The sequence below is a fragment of the Puntigrus tetrazona genome, chromosome 25, assembly GCF_018831695.1.
Source record: "Puntigrus tetrazona isolate hp1 chromosome 25, ASM1883169v1, whole genome shotgun sequence".
Taxonomy (NCBI): Eukaryota; Metazoa; Chordata; class Actinopteri; order Cypriniformes; family Cyprinidae; genus Puntigrus; species Puntigrus tetrazona.
This window is the reverse complement of record NC_056723.1, coordinates 16,977,342-17,001,853: the sequence shown is the minus strand read 5'-3', so window position 1 is coordinate 17,001,853 and position 24,512 is coordinate 16,977,342. Positions and strand designations below refer to the sequence as shown.

Here is a 24,512-nt window from a genome sequence, read left to right as displayed (position 1 = left end):
GCAGTGCTCTTTGCATGCATCTCTTTTCGAAACGACGTGGTCTCTTATTAGGCTACAGCCTAAATTAAATGTATTTCTTTGCCGGGTTAGAGGTCAAAGTCAAAGGTGAGGTTCGGGAGGTCAGCAGCACGACTTTCAGCGCGATCGTCCCATTCGTTTTTAGGGTGCAATAATAAACGAAATGATTCGTTACGGTGGCTTGTACTGTAAGCCACATCAAACATGCTCAAGTCTTCGTTGAAGAGGCCTACAGACAGCTACGACAAAGGGACGGGGTTAAAGATGCAAGTTTAATTAAGAGAAACGCGGATTATTCGCAATAACTGCAGAGTTTACTTCAAGAGAAGAAATAAAATCATCGAGGAATGTATTGTACAGTTACGCATAAAGAAGAACAATTACGCATAAAAAAGCGGATTTGAAACACGTTTTATTCGATGTCGAAATTCCTTAATAAATACACCAAGCCATATTTCTTTTTTTTTTCTAATAGCTGCTTTAATTTAGCAACGCCGTTAAATTAGTCATACACTTAGTCAACTATTTTCTACCTGAATTATTCTCCCTTCTTTTCTTGACTCGGAGGTCTTGGAATGGCAAAAATGTAACTATTTGTGAACTGTTGCTTACATATTTGACATATTAAAAAAATGTGATGTTACTTTGATGTCCAGTAGGTGGCTCACTAGAACACACGGGCTTCATACGGATCTACCCTGTAGGGAAAAACGAAGACGAAAAAGGTTATATGTGTTCCCTTACATATATATATATATATATATATATATATATATATATATATATATATATATATATATATATATATATATATATATATATATATATAAAAAGTGGATCCAAACATTTTGCTGATCTCTATATTTGCCTCAATAGCCTACAAGAACGCATCATTTTTTTATGAAAGGTTTAAGTGTGTGTGTGTGTGTATATATATATATATATATATATATATATATATATATATATATATATATATATATATATATATATATATATATATATATATAATGCAAGCCCTACGTGTAAAATAAAAGGCGTTTATAGACTTTAATATGTGTCTTTCATAAAGTTCAATGCAACAACTGCTCACCTTTGTTCTTAAAACTTTCCCCGTTTAAAGCATTCGGCTCCTCGTCGCTCCGCGCCGTCTCACAGTTATGTTCGGAGCAGCAGAAGCGCGCGTTTAATCCGCAGGTCCTCGGCGTCGGTCACATTCAAAGCGGCTCTCCGCGCGGGAGCGCGCGCGTGCCCAGGTCTGCACGTGACGTCAGGGCCCGGTGACGTCAGAGGCCGTGTCCGTGTGTCGCTCTTCCCACAGGCTCTCCGGCCAGAAGTTATTAGTCAGCTCGGGACGAGGCAGTTTCCCATTCCATTTCCTCATCTGTAGCCTCCTGCCTCAACCCTCCTGTATGGTGGATATTCTACCCCATCCTTCTTTCTTGGGTGATATGGGGGATCATTCAAAAAGTAAGTGCTGGACGATCTTTTACAAGTTACGCTGCAAGTTTGAATGTCGCAAAGTTTTTGGCTGGTTTACACCGTTTTGCATTTAACACGATTTAAAAAAAACGGTAACGTTATTTTTTAGCCTTTTAAATAAAAAAAAAGCACGGTGCGGCCAAAAACGCGAACCGCTGAAACGAAATAAAAACAGAGGGAATCGACATTTTGCGGTCTAGCGACATTCAAATGAAGGATGCATGCAGGAAACACGAGCTCTTGTGTATAATGATGTATTTACACGACGCCGGTGTTTTGCGGGACCGAATAGGGGTGCTGTCGGCGGACACTAATCCCTGCTTTCCATACCCAGAGAAGCCTGGAATCGCCATGTGTGTCGGCTGTGGGAGTCAGATCCACGACCAGTACATCCTGCGGGTGTCCCCGGACCTGGAGTGGCACGCGGCCTGCCTCAAGTGCGCTGAATGCAGTCAGTATCTGGACGAGACGTGCACTTGCTTCGTCCGAGACGGCAAGACTTATTGCAAGAGAGATTACGTACGGTACGAGCCTCTCTGTTTTTGTGATTTCACAGCTTTGGAATTCCGTCGAGGGCCCCTTTTTTTCGCAGATTCTTGACCCAAACCGATCTAGAGATACGGGCAACTCAGACAGAGTATTTAGAATAAAAAGGTTAAAGGTGGCTACGGAACAATACAATGATTTATCTACGTTAGGCTGGTACTTTAACACGAGAGGTTACAGCTAATATCGTTTAAAAAAAAAAAAAAAATATATATATATATATATATATATATATATATATATATATATATATATATATATATTATATATGCGTGTATTATTGTCCATGTAGCCTAAATATTTCATAGCGCGGTCTGTTTGGTTAATATATTACAATCCTGTTTGATTTAGGCTTGCCGTGCTTGTTTTCTAGTGTTTGTTCGGCTTTGTTTTCAAGTTTGCTTTGTCAAAAAAAGTTATTCCGTTATTAACAGTGTCTGTAAAGCCCGTAACGACGCGTTATAATGCGTTCTCTGCGTTTAATACACATTAGCCTATAAGCAATCGTCTGCGTGCTTTAATAAATACACGCAACGCACAAGGCCATAAAGTATTAAAACACTAAGTGGGACTTTTTTAAAATTCTTCTGCGAATATTTTTATTTGTACAGATAACCCATTATGTATATATTTATTTATAACGCACGCTTTAAGAAACGAGCGAGGCCCGCCGCGCGGATCAAGCTGAACGTTTTCAGAAACGAACGCTAAAACAAGAAAATGTTTCTTCTGGAAACCGCAGGTTATTCGGGATCAAATGCGCCAAATGTAACGTCGGTTTCTGCAGCAGTGACCTGGTGATGAGGGCCCGGGAGAACGTCTATCACATGGAGTGTTTTAGATGCTCGGTGTGCAGCAGGCATCTGCTCCCGGGAGACGAGTTCTCCCTGCGGGACGAGGAGCTGCTCTGCCGGGCGGATCACGGGCTGCTGATGGAGCGCGCCTCGGCCGGGAGCCCCATCAGTCCCGGAAACATCCACCCCAACAGGCCCCTGCACATCCCAGGTAGCAGTAATAATACTATTATTAATAATCATAATCGCATGGCCCGAGACGCGCATATTTAAGTACGGGATCTCACGCGGTATTTGAACCGGCAACGATAACGTTACAGTAATGATTCAACTAGGAGCAGGGCGAAAGGCGGCGTTTAATTCTTCTAATCAGCTTGTGAAGCTGTTATAAGGGCTGAAGCGAGCGGCTTGTGTTGTGCGCCCGCAGGCCGGTTTGATGGTATTGTTAAAATCCCCCGACTGAGATTGTTTGAGGACGCTCTTGATCGAATTAGCACGACCTAAAATTATTTTGAAACCGGCTATCGGGATAACAAGCATGCATTAAAATCGCTGTAATATTGGGATCGTTTAAATCAAGGGGGTCTGATATTACAGGCAGAGTTGTTAGATATCACATATTAGTTTTTTTGTGTTTGTTTGGCTATTTAGGCGTCACGTTTTCGACGTAAAACGTGCAATAAACAATGCAAACGTTGAACTGTAGTGCTTTGATATTAAAAAATAGCATGCTGTTCGATTATGTGCCACTGCTCTTGTTACTCTGCGAGATGGTGCACTTATTGCATGTTATACTTTCATATCCCACGTCGCTGTTTGGAGATTTTGCACAAACGGCGAAGTCGAGAGCACGCTGGAGGCCCTGCGGTGTTTTAACCGACACGCACTTGGCCCCGGAGCGCCGCGCGCGCGCACCGTTTAACCTTCAAGCGAGCGCGCTCTTCTGCGGCGCGTCTAAATAACCAAACCGTCTTTTATTCGCAGAGCCCGTGCCGGTCCGACAGCCGCCTCACCGGAACCACGTTCACAAGCAGTCTGAGAAAACCACGCGCGTGCGGACGGTACTAAACGAAAAGCAGCTTCACACTCTCCGGACGTGTTACAACGCGAACCCGCGACCGGACGCGCTAATGAAAGAGCAGCTCGTGGAAATGACCGGCCTGAGCCCACGGGTCATACGAGTGTGGTTTCAAAACAAACGCTGCAAGGACAAGAAGAGGTCCATGCTTATGAAGCAACTACAGCAACAGCAGCACAACGACAAAACGGTAGGGATGCTCTGCGACTCCAGTGAAGCACAAAGCATACTGTAATATACAAAGATACTCAAATAAAGCGCCTTTTCAAACAAATGATATTCTATGATTAGCTGTGATAATCTGGAGATTAAAAAAAGTTACATTGGTTGATAGTTTTTTTCGGCTTTATTTTGTTTTATGTTGACATACACTCTTAAAAATAAAGGTTGCGGTAGAAAAATATATTGGCATCAACTTTCAGTTAAAACCTTTTTTTTATTACTTTAAAGAACATTTTAATAATCCAAAAAAAATATTTTCTATTATTAAAAACACTTTTGTGTATTATAAAGGTTCCATGAATGTTACAGGGTTCTTAATGGAATCTTCGATGCCAATAAAGAATATTTAGTTGTCAAAGTCTATCTATCTATATAATCTGTTTATCTATCTATCTATCTATCTATCTATCTATCTATCTATCTATCTATCTATCTATCTATCTATCTATCTATATCATCTGATTATCTATCTATCTATATATCATCTGTTTATCTATATCATCTTTTTATCTATCTATCTATCTATATATTTTTATCTATCTATCTATCTATCTATCTATCTATCTATCTATCTATCTATCTATTTATCTATCTATCTATCTATCTATCTATCTATCTATCTATCTATCTATCTATCTATCTATCTATCTATCTATCTATCGCTAGTTGTTCACCTACAATTTGTAAACCAGATAGACTGTATCATCACATATTGATTTCTCAACATCTGTGAAATTCGTCCCAAAGTGTTAAGCTTCTTTGGAGAACTGAAACGTGATATAGAAGGCTGTGTGTCGCTGAAGGTAGCCTATCTCCTCCACCTTTCCGCAGAATCTTCAAGGTCTCACGGGAACGCCTCTGGTGGCAGGCAGCCCGATCAGACATGACACCACAGTCCAGGGAAATCCTGTAGAAGTTCAAACCTATCAGCCCCCGTGGAAAGCCTTAAGCGAATTCGCCTTACAGAGTGACCTGGACCAGCCCGCTTTCCAACAGCTGGTGAGGACAGTTACTACAAGGCCTGCTTTAAAGTCTGGCCTTTAAATCAAAACGATCATTCATACAGACGAAGCATTTGAAATATGCACAGTCTTACAGTATTTAAAAGTGTTGTTGCATTTAGCAGTTATTCCAGCTTACCAGATATTTCACTTAGAAGCAAGCGAGCGCTGTATTGCAATTGCCTCTCCTGATCCTAAAAGAAGAAATATATAGGACTGAACGCTGTTTTTGAGTGTTTAAGCAACTAAAGCTGGCCCGCGTTAGCTACAGCGTTTATATACAGCAACAAAATCGAGGGTAATTGTGCGTTATACATTACAAAAGAGAAAAAGCATTTAAAACTATAAACGGCGGTTTTGTTGTAAGGGCGCGAAAATTTAAAACGTGGCGGGCAAACGGAATTTTATAAAGAAACCCACGCTTGTGATTCGCACGCTGGGTGCAGTCCGTAGCCTGTATGCGTGTCGTGTTATTTAACAGCGTGTCGAAGCGGCGCAGGCTTTTGTGAACGCCATTTGCAAATTGTGCGTTTAATCAAACGCGTATTAGCCACAGCGTTCGACTGATGCCCACCAACTCTCTCCCCTCTTTCTGCACATAGGTGTCGTTTTCCGAGTCGGGTTCGCTGGGTAACTCGTCTGGTAGCGACGTGACCTCTCTGTCGTCGCAGTTACCCGACACCCCCAACAGCATGGTGCCCAGTCCCGTGGAGACGTGAGAGCCCACCGGAGACCCCCGCCCCAGCATGCCCTCGCCCGCCCTGCATGAAAACCCATCACCTCGCCGCCTCAAACGGAAAAAAGGGATTAACCGAGATGGATTTAAACAGTTTGCCAAACGGAGGAGCCGACTTTGGGGTTTCCAGACGTGCTACGAACCCGTTTTTAAAGCATTTGGACCGTATATCGAGGACGTCCAGCGGAATACGAACACGTTATTTTGGTTTTGATTATGGACCACTTACGAAACAACAGTCTTAACAGTGTTTATCTGACACCGCCATTGTGTAGCTCTATCAACAAAGTGGTGTTTTCCTTAGCCTACGAGACAAAAATCAACCTTTTTGTCTTAACGCGCATGATCTCTCCGAAGATGTATAAAAAAAACTGAGCTGTAAAATATTTTATCGTAACGAACGGAGGAAAGATTGTATAAACTTCTCGATTTAAAAAAAGTAAGTTATTGTTATTTATTGTCGGGACAGCCGTCCATATCAAAAAATTGAGAAATGACCTAAATAAACGACGTTAAATGCTGTTCGTGTCTGAGGAAGCCTGCATGCAGAGACAGCCATGTCACCTTTACATGTCTTTTTAAATTATGACACTTCGGTTAAAAAGGTATACTGGTTACTGGACTGGAAATAAGTGTCCAAATATCTAGCAACGTGGACAGAATTAAATAGTGAATATGATATTTCAGTGTCGTGATATCTGAATTTATTCTGTAAAGGCATCTGGAAATTTGCTTTTGTGTCTAGTCATACAGTCGTAGCCTACTACTTTTTAAAAACACATTTAAGCTTCTTTTAGAAACCAGTAGAGACCGCGATAGTAAATATAAAGAAGCGCGTTATGTAGTATTTGAGCTTCTAAACGAGCTTCTAAACGTTCTTTCAAAGAACGGTCGCGGAAGACCGAGCTCCGAAGCTTTGAAAAGACACCGTAAAAGCGATAGGCCTATTTACAACACACCGACCAATCACTAATAAAGATGCACTGACACACCGAGGCTATAACGCGGAACCCCGAACCGTCACATTCAACTCTGAACGCGTCTATCTGTCTAAAACCCCCGCCGACCGGATGCTGAACGAGTAATCGAACCCCTCCCGTAGCGGAGATCAATCTCGTGTTGCTCGTAAAGCTGCGAGTCTAGACGGAGGACGGGGATCGGCGGCCGCTTATCTGCGCTCGGCATCGCCTGCAAACGATCCGCTGAATGGAAGCACAACAAACCCGAAGCCGCCTTTCTCTTAACGGGACTCCCTTTCGGCGAACGCACCCTTGCGCGCCCGGGGTTTTATTTTCATTCAGTCAGAACAGAAGATAGCCCAGAAGATCAGACCAAAATCACCGCGGGCCATTGTGGCTAGATAATCCCGGTTTGTCAGATAACCAAACTGAGGATGAGCAGCTGTAGGACAAAGCCTACAAGCTATTCGTTTCAGTCATTTTTTTAAAATGCAATCGATTCAGCCATTTATGCTTCGTTTTGCTTATAATCCGGTTGTAGCTTTTAATAAATGTTTGACTCAAATGCGTGTCTGAGATGCTACCCGATCTCATGAATGTGCGTATAAATAGCACGCCGAGTAAAAACATAAACTCAGTATATATATATATATATATATATATATATATATATATATATATATATATATATATATATATATATATATATATATATATATATATGTGTGTGTGTGTGTGTGTGTGTGTGTGTGTGTGTGTGTGTGTGTGAAAAATGGCTTTGATATGAGGGTCGTGTTGTAGATCGTGTGTACGCAAAAACTGCGTATCATCTGCACGAGCGTGTCATATGTACGCCAAAGTCCATGTTTTCGTTTTGCCGTATTATTCATAAGAGGACGTCATTAAGAGGACGTTCCTCTGAACGTTAACAAACACCTCAAGCAAGTGCGTGAATTTAAGTCGAAATCCACGTATTTCTACCAGCGAAACAGAACGACATTATCGATGACTCATCCTGCACTACAGCTTTTTGTCCAATCGAATGCCTTCTAAAGCGACGACGTCTCTAACTCCACCAACGACTGCGGAATCGTTCAGATATGCCTGCATTTCTATATGTTATGCAAAAGCAGCGTGATATTAACAGTGTCTTTGTTTTTTTTTAACTGTAAGTGTTATGGAGACCCAGAAAGATCAAATGTGTGGTTAAACAGCACCCTAATTATTTTCACAGCACATTGCTAATGACGGGTATAGCGTAGCCATAAATGTAGACCTACGCTACCTACTTTCTTTTATGATAGCTGATAATAACCTTCTTCATATATGCCTGCATACTCTGAAAGAATAGGAATTTCGTGCACGCCATAAATCAGGCTTTCCAAAAACAAACCTCTCTGGCTTCCTGTTACAATGGCTAATAGTTGATTTTCACGGAGGTGTTTTCACGACGTCCCCTATTCAAAATCTGCGAATTAAATTTCACAGCGCTGATATACTATTTGCAGATTTATAGGGAGTTTTTTAAACGTATATTTAACGATGTATAGGCGGTTGAATCAGGCGCAGCGCAGACAGCCGCGGGAAAGTCCTTCATTCGTTCGCGAAGGCAGGCAACGCGCATCTACTAAAGCTTTAACCTAAGCTTGTACCTGCTTAAAGCTTTACCGCTTCGGTGCCGTCTTGTAAGCAGGATCCAGGCATCCCATTTCCCTCAGAAAACGCTGATTAAAAAATGAAGTGTTGTCTAAACGTTTCAAAAGCAGAGGTCTTATTGTAAAATCCCATATTTCTGAAAAAAAATAAATTCCTGTCAAATGAACAATCTTAGATGATTTTGCGTCGCTGGACTGACTTCAGATCTGATCCCGATTATGGCCCATTAAATCGACTGAAATTAAGATCCCAATAAAATAGCTTTTGTGAACGAAGAGGGTTTGTCGTTGCTTTAGGGAGAAATAACCATTCAGATGTCACGGCCAGAGGTCAAGAGCCGCATCTTGGTTCAGATTCCGCCACTAATTTAATAATTTAGGTCTAATTAAATAAACGCACACTTTAAGCCAAGTTCATGTTTGCGTAAAAAAAAAAATCTCGAAATTCTTGCAAATCAAGACCCTGTCCTTGTCTGTCATTTTCATCTAAAACGTCAAAGCGTTTAGCCAACCTTTGATTTACAAGTCTAAAAACAAATACCCGTCTCTTACAGCTGAACGTCTAATACACGTCCCTTTATGGAAATGTCGCGCGTTCATGTTTAAATTATACCTTGCGATTCATTTAGACCCGTCACAACAGACAGCCTCAAACCTTGAAATATAACGAAATAATCTACAGCCAAATGTTTTGGATGCTGACAACAGGCATGAAGTGTCAAACACATTCAGGGCTTTTCTGCAACCATATTTAGTTTTTGCCCGTTGTAAAAAAAAATATATTTATTTGCCTAAGATATACATTTTGTTGGCCTATATATATATATATATATATATATATATATATATATATATATATATATATATATATATATATATATATACCACTCGTAAAATTGATAAGGCACTCTATACGAAAAACAATTGGGTGAAAACTGGAAATATAACATAATTAATAATTTAAATAAGAAAAATGAGCAATATTAAAAATAACTTGAAATGTCGCAAATCTAATTTTCACATATTTTAGTCAAACATTAAAACCAACTTAATAAACTTCACTTCAATAAAACGATTTAAATTAAACCAGTAATGTACCGAAATAATTGTCTGAAATTTGCGAAAAGCGAAATTTTGCCGCAGATGTGTTCATCTGTAAAGTTTATTTCTTAAAGCCGTTTTTTTTTTTTTTTTACACATACGTCTCAGTTTGAATGTCACCATAAAAACACACCGTCTTCACACGTTCACAGCCGCATTTCTTAATTGAATGTAAAAAAAAAAAAAAAAAAAAAATAAAAAATAAGACACGTAGACAACCAAACTCATTTCTAAAAGCACCCACGACTCATCAGCTGACAGCGTTCTTCCGTTCGAGTTCCCTTCGGTCCGCCAGGAACGGCAAATAACGGAACGCTCTATAAAACCGTCTCCCTTTCGAGCTGTCACATACACACCCGCTTCGGTTTCAAAGTCCACCAACGGCTCTCGCGCAAAACGCGTCCATTTCAGACCGAATCTAAAAGCAACGCATTAAAAAGTCTCGGACAGCCCGAGTGCCTTTAATTGATATTTTTTCCCCCCACGTCTGGAGCAGAAGCCACGGTCTTGTGAAACTGAGGCGGGTCTGAGGCGGCGTGGAGCTGCTGTGACTCACACAGGTACGGAAAAGAGAGAAGTGCACAGAAGAAGAACAGCGGGCTGTTCGTGGCGCCCGAGGAGGCCCTGCTACAATGCCGCAGGTCCCAGAGAATAAATAGTAAGTTAGCCAATAAAATCTCCCAATTAAAACACATCCCATGTTGCTTTTTTATACAGAGATGTTCCTATTGCTATAATAAAAACAGCGCTTTTTTTAATAACCTCAATCACCGTGCTTAAACCTCACAATTATGCACGATAATAATGTATAACGGTGCGATTATTTATACATTTTAGACACAAGTCTGAATTTATCGAGGGATTCAAACGTCTGAGAACGCAATGAAATCTGAAAATTCATTTTTATTTCAACTGGGAACAAAGAGAGTTGTAGGAATTTCAAAAATGGGAAAAAAAAATCCTTCAGTTTATATGAAATATTTCAGATTCTGTTCCATTTCTGGTCACTGATATTATAAAACTAATGTGAACCGAGACGGTCGGACGTCCTTTGTGTCAATGATGAGGTTTGACAAACTAAAATAAATTGCTGCTTTCATTGGAAATCATTTTTAATACAATTTTCACTCAAATGGTTATGTTTGCAAGAAAAAAGAACTTTCATTAGTCATCTCAGACTTAAACTAGAGACCCTTTGGACTACAAATATATTTAAATACTTCAAACCAAGCTACAGTGAAAGAACTCAAAGACTGCAGTATTAAATATTTTATTAAACACGTCCATTTCTTAAATTAAACTTAAGTGCTTCGATGCGTTAACAAAGGGGAAAAAAAGTGTAGAATATATCTTCACTGTGTATAAATTACAGTATAAAACAAGCAAAGAATCACAACAACCACAACAAAAATTATTAAAAATCATAACATGTCAGCTACAGGAAGAAGTCTTCCACTTTATGAAAAAACCGGAACAAGAAAACCATTGGATGAGGTAACTCGTCATTCTCCCTAAATTAAACGAGGGCTTCTGTTTATTCCGCACCATTCCCCAATATCTTTTTTTTTTTTTATATATATATACAAAACACAACAATTACGGTCAAACTCAAACCTAACAGGTAAACGAACCCAAAAAATTCTTCGATCTGAAAACTGCTGAAAGCTTAGAAAGAGATCGGCTCCTTTGCGAAACGCAAGATCACTACGAATGCGTCAAATTTATTTCAGGTAAAATCTGTAAACGTTCTATTGCTTATAAATGCGTGTGCGAGAAGTCAGTTTGTTTTCAGTGTGTGCTAATATATTTATATATATGTTAACAGTTACTGGATAACTAGTAGGAATGCTTCACGACTGATTGATGGGTCTGAAGATGGTCTGATTCCCGGCATCATTCGTACCCTAAACCCCTCCGGCAAAGCTTTTCACCGTAGGGTCTACGTTTCGGCTTTTCTTCGATGTGTGTAAAGCGCTCTTGTAAACGACTGCGGTGCACTCGTTCGCTCACTCGTCCTGTTTCTTGAGGAAGAACTGAAGTGCGGAGTCCCACTGGTCTCTGGGGAAGCGGTTGGAGAGCTCGCAGTAGTCCAGAGGAGCCCAGCCCTTCTCTGATGGGGGAAAGATCAGAGCTTTAGGACGGACGCAGGAAGCAAAGCCTTAAATCAATGCTAGAGAAGGATGCTTTTGCGCGTGCATTAGAATGCAATATGTTGATTTCTGGATCCGTTTGTCAATTCTAAACATTTCGGTCTTCGTAAAAACGTGTGATATGTCTATTTAACCCCAGCACTGTGCTGAAAATCTTTAGTCAAAATTGACCGGTCTGATTAGAAACCGCTTGTACGTTTCTCATTGTGCTATATTATCAGCAAATCTTGGATTTAAACTTTTTGTCCACTTGTTTAACTTATAATTAGCAGCGGTTTTGTATTTAAGCACCTTGGATTTTGGGGCGAAAAAAAAAGCATTATTTACAGACAGCCGAAAGCCAAAAACTGAAACGAAAAAGCTCATATCAATAAGGCCTAAAATATATCAGTTTAAAAAAATAAACACAAAGCCTGAGTTTTTCATCCAGTATTTGGTAATACTACCGCAAAAAGCTGTTTTTGTAAGCCAGCCATTTTTTTTTTGTCGTTTTTATCCAAAATACCAATAAGGCAGGAAAAAAAAAAAAACAAAACAAAATGTACTTAGTTTAAGTCCAATGCATCAAGTAGAAGAAAAAAAATCATCTACAGGTCCAAAATGATTGGAAGACAACAAGAGTTAGGAAATTGTACCATATTTGCAAAGAAAAACTGATGCAAGAGAGCAAAGAGTGTATAGAGTTTGTATAGTCCTTACCTGGATGTGGAGCTTTGCTGTCTGATTGGTTCTCATTGGTGGCACAGTCCTAGATTACAAAATCAGATTTTATTATTCATTTGATTCAAGTTTGTGCTGCACATAGCCCTTCTACCCAAATATGAACACCAATTACAAGCAAACCATCTGAATATATTAAACGTTGAGTTTGGTTTTGTTGGTGGTGCAGGAATTAGTCTCACACACTTCAGATTAAATTGCTAAATCTCTTCTCCTTTTGAGTTTCGGATAAAACTTTTGTTAGTGTCAATAAGCGACCCCGTTTGAAGTAGCTGACGACTCCCTGTCCTTGTTAGAGTTGGAGCTAATCTCTGTGTAAGTAATGGCAGCGGTGCTGCGGTGTGGAGAGCGCTGTCAGGAACAAGATGAAGGGAGAGGGTGTTTACAGGAGGCTCAAGTAGTGGCAGGTAAATCCACTCAAACAGACAGAGGAAACCATCCATCTGAGCAAAGGAAGCCGCTTCTTTTAGTGAGCTAGCAACACAAAGGTCATAGGTTCGATTCCCAGGGAGTAGACCAATAACACGCATTTAAGTGAAAAGACGACTTTTACAATGTAAATTGAGAATGGTTTACAATTAAATTTGGGTGATTCGATATCAGTGTTCTAAAATATGCTAAATTATACAATTCTCTTTCACATTTTCTAACACACACATTGAATTTTACCGTTGCAAACATTTTCGCACAGGTTTCTTTATTAATTTAATTCGCAACTCACTGCTGTTAATGCCCCTTAACAGATTTAAAGTGGAAAAAACGAAGACATTTTGTGAATCAATGACTTGGTAAATGTGTTTCCAATGACTTTTTTTTCTTGCAGATGCAAATTGTTGTCAGTGTGATTTTATAGCTCCAATATATAATTGAGAAACATGTCTGTAATACAAAAATTAGCATGATTATTTACTCCATTTAGTGATTGTAAAAAACCCAATCCATCCCAGCTAAATACCAAAAGCTGTATATTGTTCCCAAGAAAGGGGAAACATTACTGCTATTGGTTCAACGTTTTGGAAGAGAGACTGTCTGAGCAGTAGAAGATGAGAGAAGTGTTGAGAACGGCGGTTTGCTTTAACGCTAGCAGCGTAAACATGACACACCTAAAACAAAATTCTAAAAGTACAGAATTTTATTTTTGGACAGAAATTGTAAAATTAAAAAAAAAAAAGAAAAAAAAAGCACCATTTCAATCCCAGGCATTACAAGATTTATTTGGTATATGTGTTTTCTGGGACTTCTAGTCAGTTTGTAGTTGCATATGGCTTTTGAAGGGAGCACCCCTTTATATCTATAATACATACATGTTCGTGAAACATCCGTGCACATAGGTGACTGTGCGAAAGCCGAGCGATTTACCTGTATGAAGGTGGCCAGCAGCACACAGCTCATTTCCTGTTGCAGGATGACCTTGTTCTGCAGGTTATTGTAGCAGGCACAAATGAGCGAGGGGAAGAGCACTTTGATGAGTCGCGGGTGGCTGAAATACTGGAACGGCAGCTGACACAGTTTCTGCAACACGCTGGGCTGGCGGCCAGACTGCACAATCACCTGGAACACACACAGTGACAGCACACACACACACACACACACACACACAACCAGTGAGGCCAAAGCCACAGCCAGCTGTAAATCAACCCGCCCCTCACTGCCCGTCCCACACGTAAATCTGCCACTAAAACAACACACAAACAGCCATTAAGAGGAGAAATAGAGGGCAGTGCCTCCCAGCGCACAATTACACTCCATAAAACACAGACAGAGATGCCTCATCCACTTCTGCTGAGCATGTACGCTGAGCGCACACAGGTTCAGATTTGCCCAATGGGAGGACACACTCGAGCTCTGTTTCGTAAGCTAGTGAGCTGCCTTGCTAACTAGGATTGAAATGGACACAGAACTTCATAAGAGACCGATCTGTATTTTTATGTAGGCGGTAAAGTCGTACTAAACAAACTGCACACAGGAGGCTTAATTTCGCAACTGACTTTAATCGAGTTTAACATTAGCATGTTGCTATGCTAACAGCTTCATTAAATAAATGTTTTATATAGGTAGTAACACATACCACACAAGACGAGAGATGCATTTGCAATTGGCCTTAGCATGTTGCTGCAACCCCTCTGGTTTTACTCGACCACACTCGCTCTGAGCGGGATTCGAACCAGTGTTTCCAGAATGAACCTTTCAAAATCCTGAAGAGTTTGCATTTTAGTATACCATGTGCATCAAACTGAGACTACCTACTAGTTAGCCTCCATTACACTGCAACACTCATTTCCATCGGGGTCACGGCACCAACGCAACCATCCAGTTCCATTCCCCTTGCACATCAATATTGGTTAAAATAGTCTTTTTTCAATTGGGACCACAAAATATTGTAGCGAATCGAAATGAAGGGGACAAATGTTGGTTGTTCATTGAGGTTCATCTCACCACAACCTTTAAGAACCATCTATTCTATATTAAGGTCTATAACATGCTGAAATGCATGTTTGTGGGTCAGGTTTTGGAGTTGAATCTTGTGCGAAACATGCAAACAAGCCCGGTCCCACTTTAATAAATGAAGTAATACCCGTAATGGCGTATGGCCCCCCCGCCTTCCCATTTATCACTGCCTTCAATCACACTGTCAAATCCGGCCCACCCCTTAGAATTAAAACCAAATCACTGCAGGCCTGGACTGATTAAACGCAGTGCCTTCGATGGGGAAAAAAATGGGGCATAGCCCCTAAATGCTACAAGCTTCCGACTCCGAGGGTTTGGGAGCCTGGGAAGGCCCTGGACTCACGGGAAGGAAACCAGAGTTGGGAGGTCACCACAGTAAATCCTGACTAGAGGGATTTGGGGGGAGAAATATGAAGAGAAGGAGGGGGTGTTAAACAGTCCCTATTACAGGTATACGCATCCGTCCATTGCTGCTCAGCCCCAAATGCAAACCATAAGGGAGGGGTGACATTCCCAGGGAAAAGGGTGACATAAATTACTACGATTTACAAGATTTTAAAAATACTCTTAACAATACTCTTTCCATGGCATTCTCCGCTTTAATAATACCCCTCAAGGGTTTAAGAGCATGACAAACAAAGCGATAACTCACTACTTTTATTATTTAAAGGGTAAAGCGCTTTAAAATGTAGTTCTACAGCAGTGTTCAAAGGCTTTAGGTGCATGTCACTCTGTATTAGGAACTGTTTAAAGATGCCTGGCCCGAAACGACTAAAACAAACCACCGTGGAGGCCTTTAATGGTACTCAGAGCTGGAGTAAAGTCTAGTCCATGATCGTCAGCATCTGTCGACCAAACACCATGATTCAGAAGCTTTTCTCAAGGTTGAAATTAATGCTCTTCCTCTGCTACCATGTAACAAATGGTGTAAAACATCTGGTTGTTTTCAGCGTAGGAGCTGCGTAGTGTCAGAACGGTGGGCGAGATTAAGGAAAGTCTTTTTTCGGCCAAACGCAGAGAGTACAGAATCAATCTCTCACATCAGTTCTGGACAAGACTAGGGAGTGGTAGAGATACTGCTGCATTTCTAATCATTCATAAGACAATACAATGTCACAGATACAGTGGGTATTCAGATCTTTAGACTAATTACTTGTCATACAACAAGCTGTTGACTTGATTTTATTTAGCGGGAATTGATTGGATTGGGAAAACTGGCCATTACATTTGCAGTTTATTATTATGGACGACTACGACGACTACTACTACTACGACTACGACTACTACTACTCTTGTTGATTGAAACTTATGACACATTATAACAGGTCATACAAGTTATTACAGGGAAAGAACATTTTCAGAACATCAATAATGATATTGATACCATTGGAAACATTTTTCGAGCTGATGAATGATAAAAACATTAACAACTAATCAGAATCCAAATTAAAGGGCTTGAGAATTTACTGCAGCAGGCAACATAATTTAAGCACATGCTTATGATAAACAGAACAGTATTGTGCCTTGGTTTGGATGCTAACAGTTAACATCTTTATATTTATCATTCTTGAAATGAACAGGCCTTAGTTTTTAAATTGAGCTACAAGTTCCAACGTTCCAAGTTCCTAATTTCAAATCTCACGCAACTACAGTTTTAATTAGTTTAATATCTCAATTTGCTCCCTTAAGGTTAGTTTACTTTGATAGATATCTGGGTTCTGTACACAAACTAATTTGCGAACTAATCTGAATTTGCGTTAATCGTTTGAGAAACCATTCTTTCCCAATATAAGAGAGTTTGTGTTTGCGTCCATCTGCGGGGGTTGCGGTTTTGTGGACATTCCGCCCACAAATCACGCAGCCATCTCATAATCCTTCAGCACGCGGTGCTTCATCTTAACACACCTAAACAATGAGCCCCCGCCTCAAGTGTCCACGGAGGGGAGACGTACAGCTCTGAGAGCGCAGAGGTTACCTACCGCCCTAACCCAGGCAACGAATTCACCCTCCTCCCTCCGGCCGGGAGAAATGACCCTGCCCCTAACCGGCCCCAAACTTGGATTAGGACCTTGGCCAAGTCCTCCTGTACCAATGTCTGTAGAGGTATCCGTTCAGTCATTGACATCATAAAAGCAACGGCAGGCGTTTGAACTTGTGATTCCTCCCCCACTTTAACACAGATGGCCATAAAAAAAGGAAGAGACGAGGCCTAGTGTCTAGTGTTGGTCTTTAGTAAAGAGCACTGGAGTTTTCAAACAGGGCCACGCTTTTATGGGAGGACCATTACATAACTCCTAGCCTGTCGACTGAAAACAAAGGGAGTGTAAAGTTAACGCAGTGAAACGCAAACATGCACACTCCGAGCGGCTCAAGGTGAAGAGGAAGGAGACCTGTGGGCCAGGGGTTTGTTCTTTGATGAGGACTTGATAAGACGGCCGAGGAGAGACGAATGGTGACAGTAAAATGGATAGCCAGTAGGACGTGCGGAGCCACTGCGATTAAATAAAAGTCTTTATAAAAACAATCCTTATTAGGGTAGTTAAAAGAACTAGCTTGTGCAAACTGTTGAATCCTGTATCAGACACAAAGGTTGAATGAAAATCTAGAGATTTCTCCTACTGTATTAAGACTATATCCAGGAAACAAAACTTTTATTTCTAGGTTACTACACAGAGTATTTGTTTTATTAATGGAATTAAATAAAGGTTTTTGGAAGCTGGCCACTGATAATTGTGCATGAATGAAATGTGCATGAAAACGGATGTTAATTAAATCTGCTCAGAACAAATACCAAAAATATAGCAGAATATACATTTTAAAAAAATCATCAACTTTTAAGGGACCTCCTTGCAGCTCTATATTTAGATCCATTTATTCTTTGATAATAAAATGTAATATTTACTGGGAAGTATATACTTGCCATTAAGTTGACCCAAGAAAAAAAAAAACTAACTTTATCCATACAAATATAAAATACATTAAGTATACAACAGAAATCACTATTTATTTTTTATCTCATTTATGTTTATAATTTGTTTTTAAATAGTGTATAGATTCACTCACACAGCAGTTCACTCGCATTATTTTACATTGCTTCATAAATGCCCATATTGCCTAGTACTGTAGCGCTAAATGTATTTATAGTGCATTTTATTTATATTTTAAGCCTGTTAGGATAAACAGGATAGAACAGGCTCAGAGCTAAAACTGTACAAGCAGCCATGTTTTAGCACCGCATTGCTTTTGCGTGAGAATGAAAATGAAATAAATCAGTGTTTCGCTTATAGTGTGAAATTTTTGTCTGTTTTTTTGATATAAATGGGAGGAGATGACGCAAGTGTCCCATGCTGCCAAGACACCTCAGCAATTTTTCGGGATGTGTCCGCTCTTGCAAAACAACTACAGATCTACAGCTCTGCCTTAAAGATGAACCAAACCGAGAGGATGAGAGAATGTTCACGCCGCTGATAAGACAAGGAGGTCTGCCTACATACAAGGATGCAAAGAGAGCACTCAGAAGAGGAAGTTATGGCTGAAAGGCCTTATCTGAACAACGCCTACCGCCCCCTCTTAACCGTCCATCCAGACAACCTGACGGCGACTGGTACACGGGCGTAAACATAAAATTAAAAGACAAAAAAAGATCTGTTGGTTTTCATCTTTCATAAGAGAAAGAATGCTTTGTCATAAAAAGGGCTCTGCTCGCCAGTGTATTGGCAAAGGATCACTGACTCGCTTCTGTTTACTTAATAAATCAAATGTCATCTTCGATCCTTCGAAAGATAATCTTTTGTTCTCGAGAAGCCGATCGGACCTGGATCACGCTCAAACACAGCATTAGACGCGAAAGGAGCCCTGAACTCGGAAAGATTTACGGGCAAACAAACAAAATTGAACAGACAAAAAAACTGACAAAATTCAATAGTATGTTCAACTTGAATTCACCCTTCAGGGAGGCCGTAAATCTTCCTCGCCGTCGTCAGTGACGGCTGTCCGCCTGCAACGTTTACAATCTCTGGTACAAGAAAATCAAAGACGTTTGGTGGATTTCCATAACATTGGTCTGCGGTGGTCTGGCTGGGTTATCGCTGCAGTAATGGACTGTTGAAGGAAGCCTCTCAATGTCAGTCAGACCAAGATTAGACGCTCTAGGTTCGAGGGCAAAGGAGATGCCCTGCACTTGTAGGGAAGAATCATACACGGGAAGGAGAGATACTATAGGCGTAAAAGAGAAAAAGAAAGGGAGGTAGAAGATAAGACAAGTGAGTGCGGTGGATTGGCTCAATCTGGCTACGGGCTAAAAGGGGCTAAAAGGGTTGTTAGCCTTTACCTTGCTATTGTCGCTAAAACACCTAAGATAATGTAAACTGGAACTGCCTAGAAGCTATGTGTGCGAAAGTTTAGGAGTTCATCGACTGGCCAAAAAATTGTATTATTTGAAAACCCTCATAATCATTAGAATAATACTTGAATAATGTAAAGTTCAGTAAGTCAGTGTATTAAGCCAAATAATTATTTGGACTAAATTATATTGACCAATAACGAATATGGTCTAAACTGTTTACACATTTAGGGTATTTCTTTTCTTTTTTTTTTTCTTAAGTTTCTTATACTCACACCAAGCCTGCATTTATTTGATTAGAACTGCAATAATATTAAGAAACACTATTTCAATAATAATAAAAAAAAAACTGTAAAATGTAATTTATTTCTTTGACAAATGCTGAATTTTCAGCACCATTACTCCAGTCTGACTCCAGTCAGGGTCACGATTATATCATAAATAATTTTAAAACGCTAATTTGCTGCTCCAAAAAGGACCCATTTTGCATTGCTATGCATTTATCATCATAATTGAAAGCTGCTCATATTTTTGTACAAAAAAACAAACAAAAAAAAAAAACCATTTGTTTGATAAAAATTCTAACTCAAAATATTTTTGTTACATTATGAATGTCTTCTAATTCATTTAATGCATGCTTTTTGAATAAAAGCATTAATTTCTAAAAAGGAAAAAAAGTGGTACCGTATGTGACATCAGCCAAAATAGAAAGTCATTTCTTTGATGAAAAATTACAAAGGCTTTTTTAAATTTGTAATAACATGCTCTGATGAATTGTTCACAATAAGAGCAGGAATGTATGTTAAGAAATAAACAGTGACTATTTTCAATTCAGGTTGACTTTAAACAATATTAAAAATGAATTTTTCTTTGCTGCTGGCCATCATTCAAAAGTCTTTATGCCCCTTTAAACGCAAACACACTTTCTATCAGTTATGAAGTCGCATATCTCACGCTCTAAATGGCTTCGTAACTGAGGGTCTGAATAATATCCACGTGGAAAGAAGTGGTAGTTTTTCCTGCCTTTATGAGCTGCATTATTTCTCAGATGCACACATGTAAACACAGGCAGAACGCTGCGCTGCGAGACAGACCAGGGTCAGCGCCGTCTTTGTCTTCTGCCAGTGCTTACATTAGTCTGAAAGAGTCAAATATTCCCGCTCCGGTCTCCATTTATCCTGTACGAGAGCCGTGTGGACATATACCAGGGCCCCTGGCGCTGGCAAGTATCCGAGTGGAGAGGGGCGGGGCCGCAGTGCCAAGATATACACTCATGTTTATGTCATTTAATTCAGTTTAAATGTGCTGAAGTGCTTTTAGTGATTGGTTAGTGTGGCTGCAGGCATACTGTACAGTTAGTAGATGGTAAAAAATAACAAGGAAGAGAAAATTACTCAATATGGTTGATTTTGAAATACCTGTATATATAGTGTGCCTGAGATATATATAGACACACACACACACACACACACACATTCACAAAGTAACTAATTTACTGTGTTTTTTATTCAGTAAATGCAGCCTTTATTTTCAGCATAACTAGTCTTCAGTGTCACGTGATACTTCAGAAATCATTCTAATATGCTGATTTGCTGCACAAGATATATTTCCTATCTTCTTATCTTCTATTATTATATAATTTGTTTGTGGAAACTAATTTTTTCTATTTTGATCTACAAATTTTTACTGACACTTTGAAGCCATTTAATGCAACATTGCTGAATAAAATTAGTTAAGAATGAATTGATCCTAAATGTTACTGATATACTCTGGCAAAAGTAATACTGTATAATACTGTATATATATACTATATATAACTAATATATATACACATTTGACAGGTAAATATTACATCCAGGCTTGGTTTGATTTTTCTTAGTAATAAAAATCTACCTCAAAAACTATAGGGAGCCCTTTTATATTATAAAAGATTACAACTACGCCTAACAACTTAACTTAAATTTAAAAACTATGTATTTCTAAATAGATGATCAACACTCAGCGAAAAAAAAAAAAAAAAAAAAAAAAAAAAAAAACTGTATGCAGACATATAAATTGCAAATAACAGTTTTTGAGTTAAATTAAACTTAGTTTAGTTTGTGGTGTAATGCTATGTGAAATGATACTTTTTTTATTGTGAAAAAAAAAGAAGTATGTGTATACATTTAATAACGATCAAATAATTTTTGGTACTCAAAAGAATTTGTGTACAGAATAATAGTGAAGAAAAATAAGGAGGTCGTAGTTGTTCTCAAAACATATTACAAGACACTGGATAAAACAACCCTAAAAACTGCACATGAGCTCAACTCAACTGCTTACCATCGTTCCACGAGCAAACAGGCAACGAACAGCGATGTAAAACGATGCCACAAGTCACAATTCATCACGTCAGCTTGCGGTGGCTAGACGCATGTGGTGGGTGAATCCAATAAACTTCAGATTCACATGACCTACCAGCAAGAACTTTAGCCAAAATGCATCTTAGCCGAATAGCTTCACCTTCTTTTTTCCAGCTCTCTCCAGAGCACCTGCCAGTGTTGCTGCTGTTTTTAATAATAAACCCTGACGTGCAGCCAAATGGCAGCATAAAACAGCAGCTTGCGTCCTGGAGGGAAGTCACAAGTTTAAAGACTTTGCAACCCAGCATTTTTCAAATTAACAAAGTGGGCTGAGAAGATATGAATATTCACGAGGCGTTATTCCCAGCCCGCTCGTCGTTTAACTTCCCCCATGTGAGCACAAAGCCCAATCATCTGTCACGCCCCCCTTAATTCAATCATCAACCCTCATTCAATTATCCAATATAATATGCAAATCAACCCAACAATGGCCAACAAATGCTAATTACCTACATCAAAATAATTAAATTGGACAGCGGCAGCGCAGAAGGACTGAACCGCCATAAAAACGGAGGCCGTTTCTTTAATTAAGAGCAAAAATGTTTTAAATTAGAAGCCCATAAATTGCGAGGACTCTGACCCCTCCCTTCCCCGTCCCCCAAGGGGACATTAAGACGTCACGGTCGAGGTTTCCGCGTGATGCGCGCATAACTAAAACCCGACCGAGTGTGGCGTACTCACACCTGCTGTGCAGTCGGTGGCTCCCAGGTAAACGGAGCATGCAATGAGTATCAGGGACTCCCACTTCTCCATGCCAGGCTGATCTGTGATCTGTGCTGCCAGGTGAGTTCAGCCCCTTCCCCCCCTTCACCGGGGCCCAACAAAGAGCGGGCCAACTGCCAGGCGGCGGATAACAATGTCTGTTCCTGCTACGCAGCGCAGAGCCAACAGAGGTGGCAAAGTCGCTGCATTATTTAACAGCCTCCTTTTGTTGCTATTGTGTTGGTTGTTTGTAAGGAGAAAAGTACACCTGCTCTTGATCTAATGACGGCCAAACATTATACACACCTCAGTGACGGAGAGGAAAGGATCTTTTACAGTGCTAAAAATATGCCTTCGGATACTGTTTGCAAACTACTGTTTATTTACAAATGTGTTAAATTTAGACCTTTAATCCCATCGGTAACATATATATATATATTATACTATTATACAGTATACATATACACACAGGCAGACAAGCATTTTAAGTGATGTGATATAACTGAAACATTAATAAAAACTATATATAAAAACCCCCAAAAGATGACAAAAACACACAGATTAAGTCATTCTTAATCACTTAGCTCAGATGAAACTATTAAATTACATGATCTGTCCAATTATGTTTGTTGTAGATATACTATTGTTCAGAAGTTTTGAGAAGATTTTCAAACATTATAGCAGTTTTACTGTATTTATGCAAAAAGTTATTCTTGGCACAATTATTTTCATCTTCAGTGTCACATGATCCTTCAGAGATCATTCTTATATGCTGATTTGATAAATGCTGAAAACATGTATTAAGAATCCTAAATATACTAAAAATGCACGAATATATAAACATAATGCTGTATGTATGGATGAAAAACCTGTTGGCGTGTAGTAATAATGGAGGAAATCCCACCTGGTTGTCTGGGTGGTTAACAGTGAAGTAGCCGACACAGATGATGAGCTCATGGAGCAGCTCCTCGGAGCTATGCTGAGAGCAGTACCACAGCAGAGAGCTCACGATGTGTCTGAAGGCCAGGGACAGACCCTCCGCTCCTAAAACACACTGGACACAACAGAAGAGTCAGACACGTTTCTGTGCATTACCACTGCGCCATGGAGAAAAGATTTTGACACTATTAAATGAATAATCAGGTTCATGTCGTTCCAAAACTGTATAACTTTTTCCTCAGAACACAATAGAAGATCATTTTAAAGGAATAAAAGTCAATGGGGTGCAAAAAACACTTATTTTATGGACAAAACCACACAGATATAGTTTTGTGTTATGAGTCGGCAGAAAATCATAGAGTTTGGAACATCATGAGCAGGAGACGTGGTGTTGCTCGTGAAGGTCCAACTGGTTCTGGACTCGGTAGTCCCACCTCAAGACCCCCCAATTCCCTCAAACTAGAGAGATGCTATCTGCTGGTCTAGAGACAGTATTTATTAAACATGTCAACATGACTGAACGCCTCAGGGTCAGCACTGAAACTACTGAGATTTTCTGCTGGGTCGGAGAGTGTTATGGGATGGAGAGTCTAAACAACCACAAACAACAATACCTGAAATTCTCAGCATAAGTAATGGAAGAAAGACGCTGTGTTTGCATCATTACAGACAGTCTGTTTTAAAAAAAAAAAAACTAATTTCTTACCAAAATGAATAATTGGTTAATCGAAAAGATTTTTTGTTTTTGTTTGTGCCACTACTTAATATTTGTTAACAATATTACATTTTATTAAATATAAAAATGAATATTAAAACAAAAAGGACAAAAAATATGTTATGGGCTTTTATACAAATCAAATCAAACCTTTAAATTTGTAATTTAGCAAATAAAGTACATTTTAATTATTTGGACAATAATAAAAGAGTTTATTTTAGATAATACTGCAGTTTTCTAAAAGGCCAAAGAAACGCCTAAGTGCCACAAACTGACCTATATAAGATAAAAAGATGGATTACGCTCAATTATTAAAACACACACACACACACACACACACACACACACACACACACACACTAAGGCTGTGGCTGTGTTTTGTCTAGAAGCTCTGCTACTAAGCAACCAGATCTATTCTATAGGGCTATACATATACATCCAGTCTGGTAACAGCATGAAAGACATGTGAGTCTCTAGCTCAGGGTGAGATCCACATAATCTC

General features: G+C 39.5%; 2 protein-coding genes across 6 annotated transcripts in view; one reads left to right on the top strand and one right to left on the bottom strand.

Annotated features, from left to right (window-relative positions):
- The first annotated feature begins 1,229 nt into the window (after positions 1 to 1,229).
- isl2a (ISL LIM homeobox 2a) lies at positions 1,230 to 6,398 on the top strand. Of its 2 annotated transcripts, none has more exons than XM_043228463.1 (6): positions 1,230 to 1,488; positions 1,835 to 2,024; positions 2,789 to 3,051; positions 3,825 to 4,108; positions 4,972 to 5,139; positions 5,744 to 6,398. In XM_043228463.1, the coding sequence occupies exons 1-6, from the start codon at positions 1,431 to 1,433 to the stop codon at positions 5,858 to 5,860; spliced, it is 1,080 nt and encodes a 359-aa protein (XP_043084398.1). In that variant the 5' UTR covers positions 1,230 to 1,430; the 3' UTR covers positions 5,861 to 6,398. The 2 variants fall into 2 exon arrangements, with proteins under 2 accessions (XP_043084398.1, XP_043084399.1); XM_043228464.1 differs by having other exon boundaries at positions 1,231 to 1,488; positions 2,834 to 3,051.
- Positions 6,399 to 10,846: 4,448 nt separating this feature from the next.
- scaper (S-phase cyclin A-associated protein in the ER) overlaps positions 10,847 to 24,512 on the bottom strand; it is an 88,983-nt gene continuing 75,317 nt past the window's right edge. For all 4 annotated transcript variants that reach the window (XM_043227967.1, XM_043227969.1, XM_043227968.1 and 1 more), the window contains 4 exons: positions 23,261 to 23,410; positions 13,822 to 14,013; positions 12,442 to 12,490; positions 10,847 to 11,702 (listed from right to left, as the gene is read on the bottom strand). In XM_043227967.1, coding sequence (XP_043083902.1) covers positions 11,599 to 11,702; positions 12,442 to 12,490; positions 13,822 to 14,013; positions 23,261 to 23,410 — 495 coding nt within the window. In that variant the 3' untranslated portion in view covers positions 10,847 to 11,598. The remainder of the gene's footprint in view (positions 11,703 to 12,441; positions 12,491 to 13,821; positions 14,014 to 23,260; positions 23,411 to 24,512) is intronic.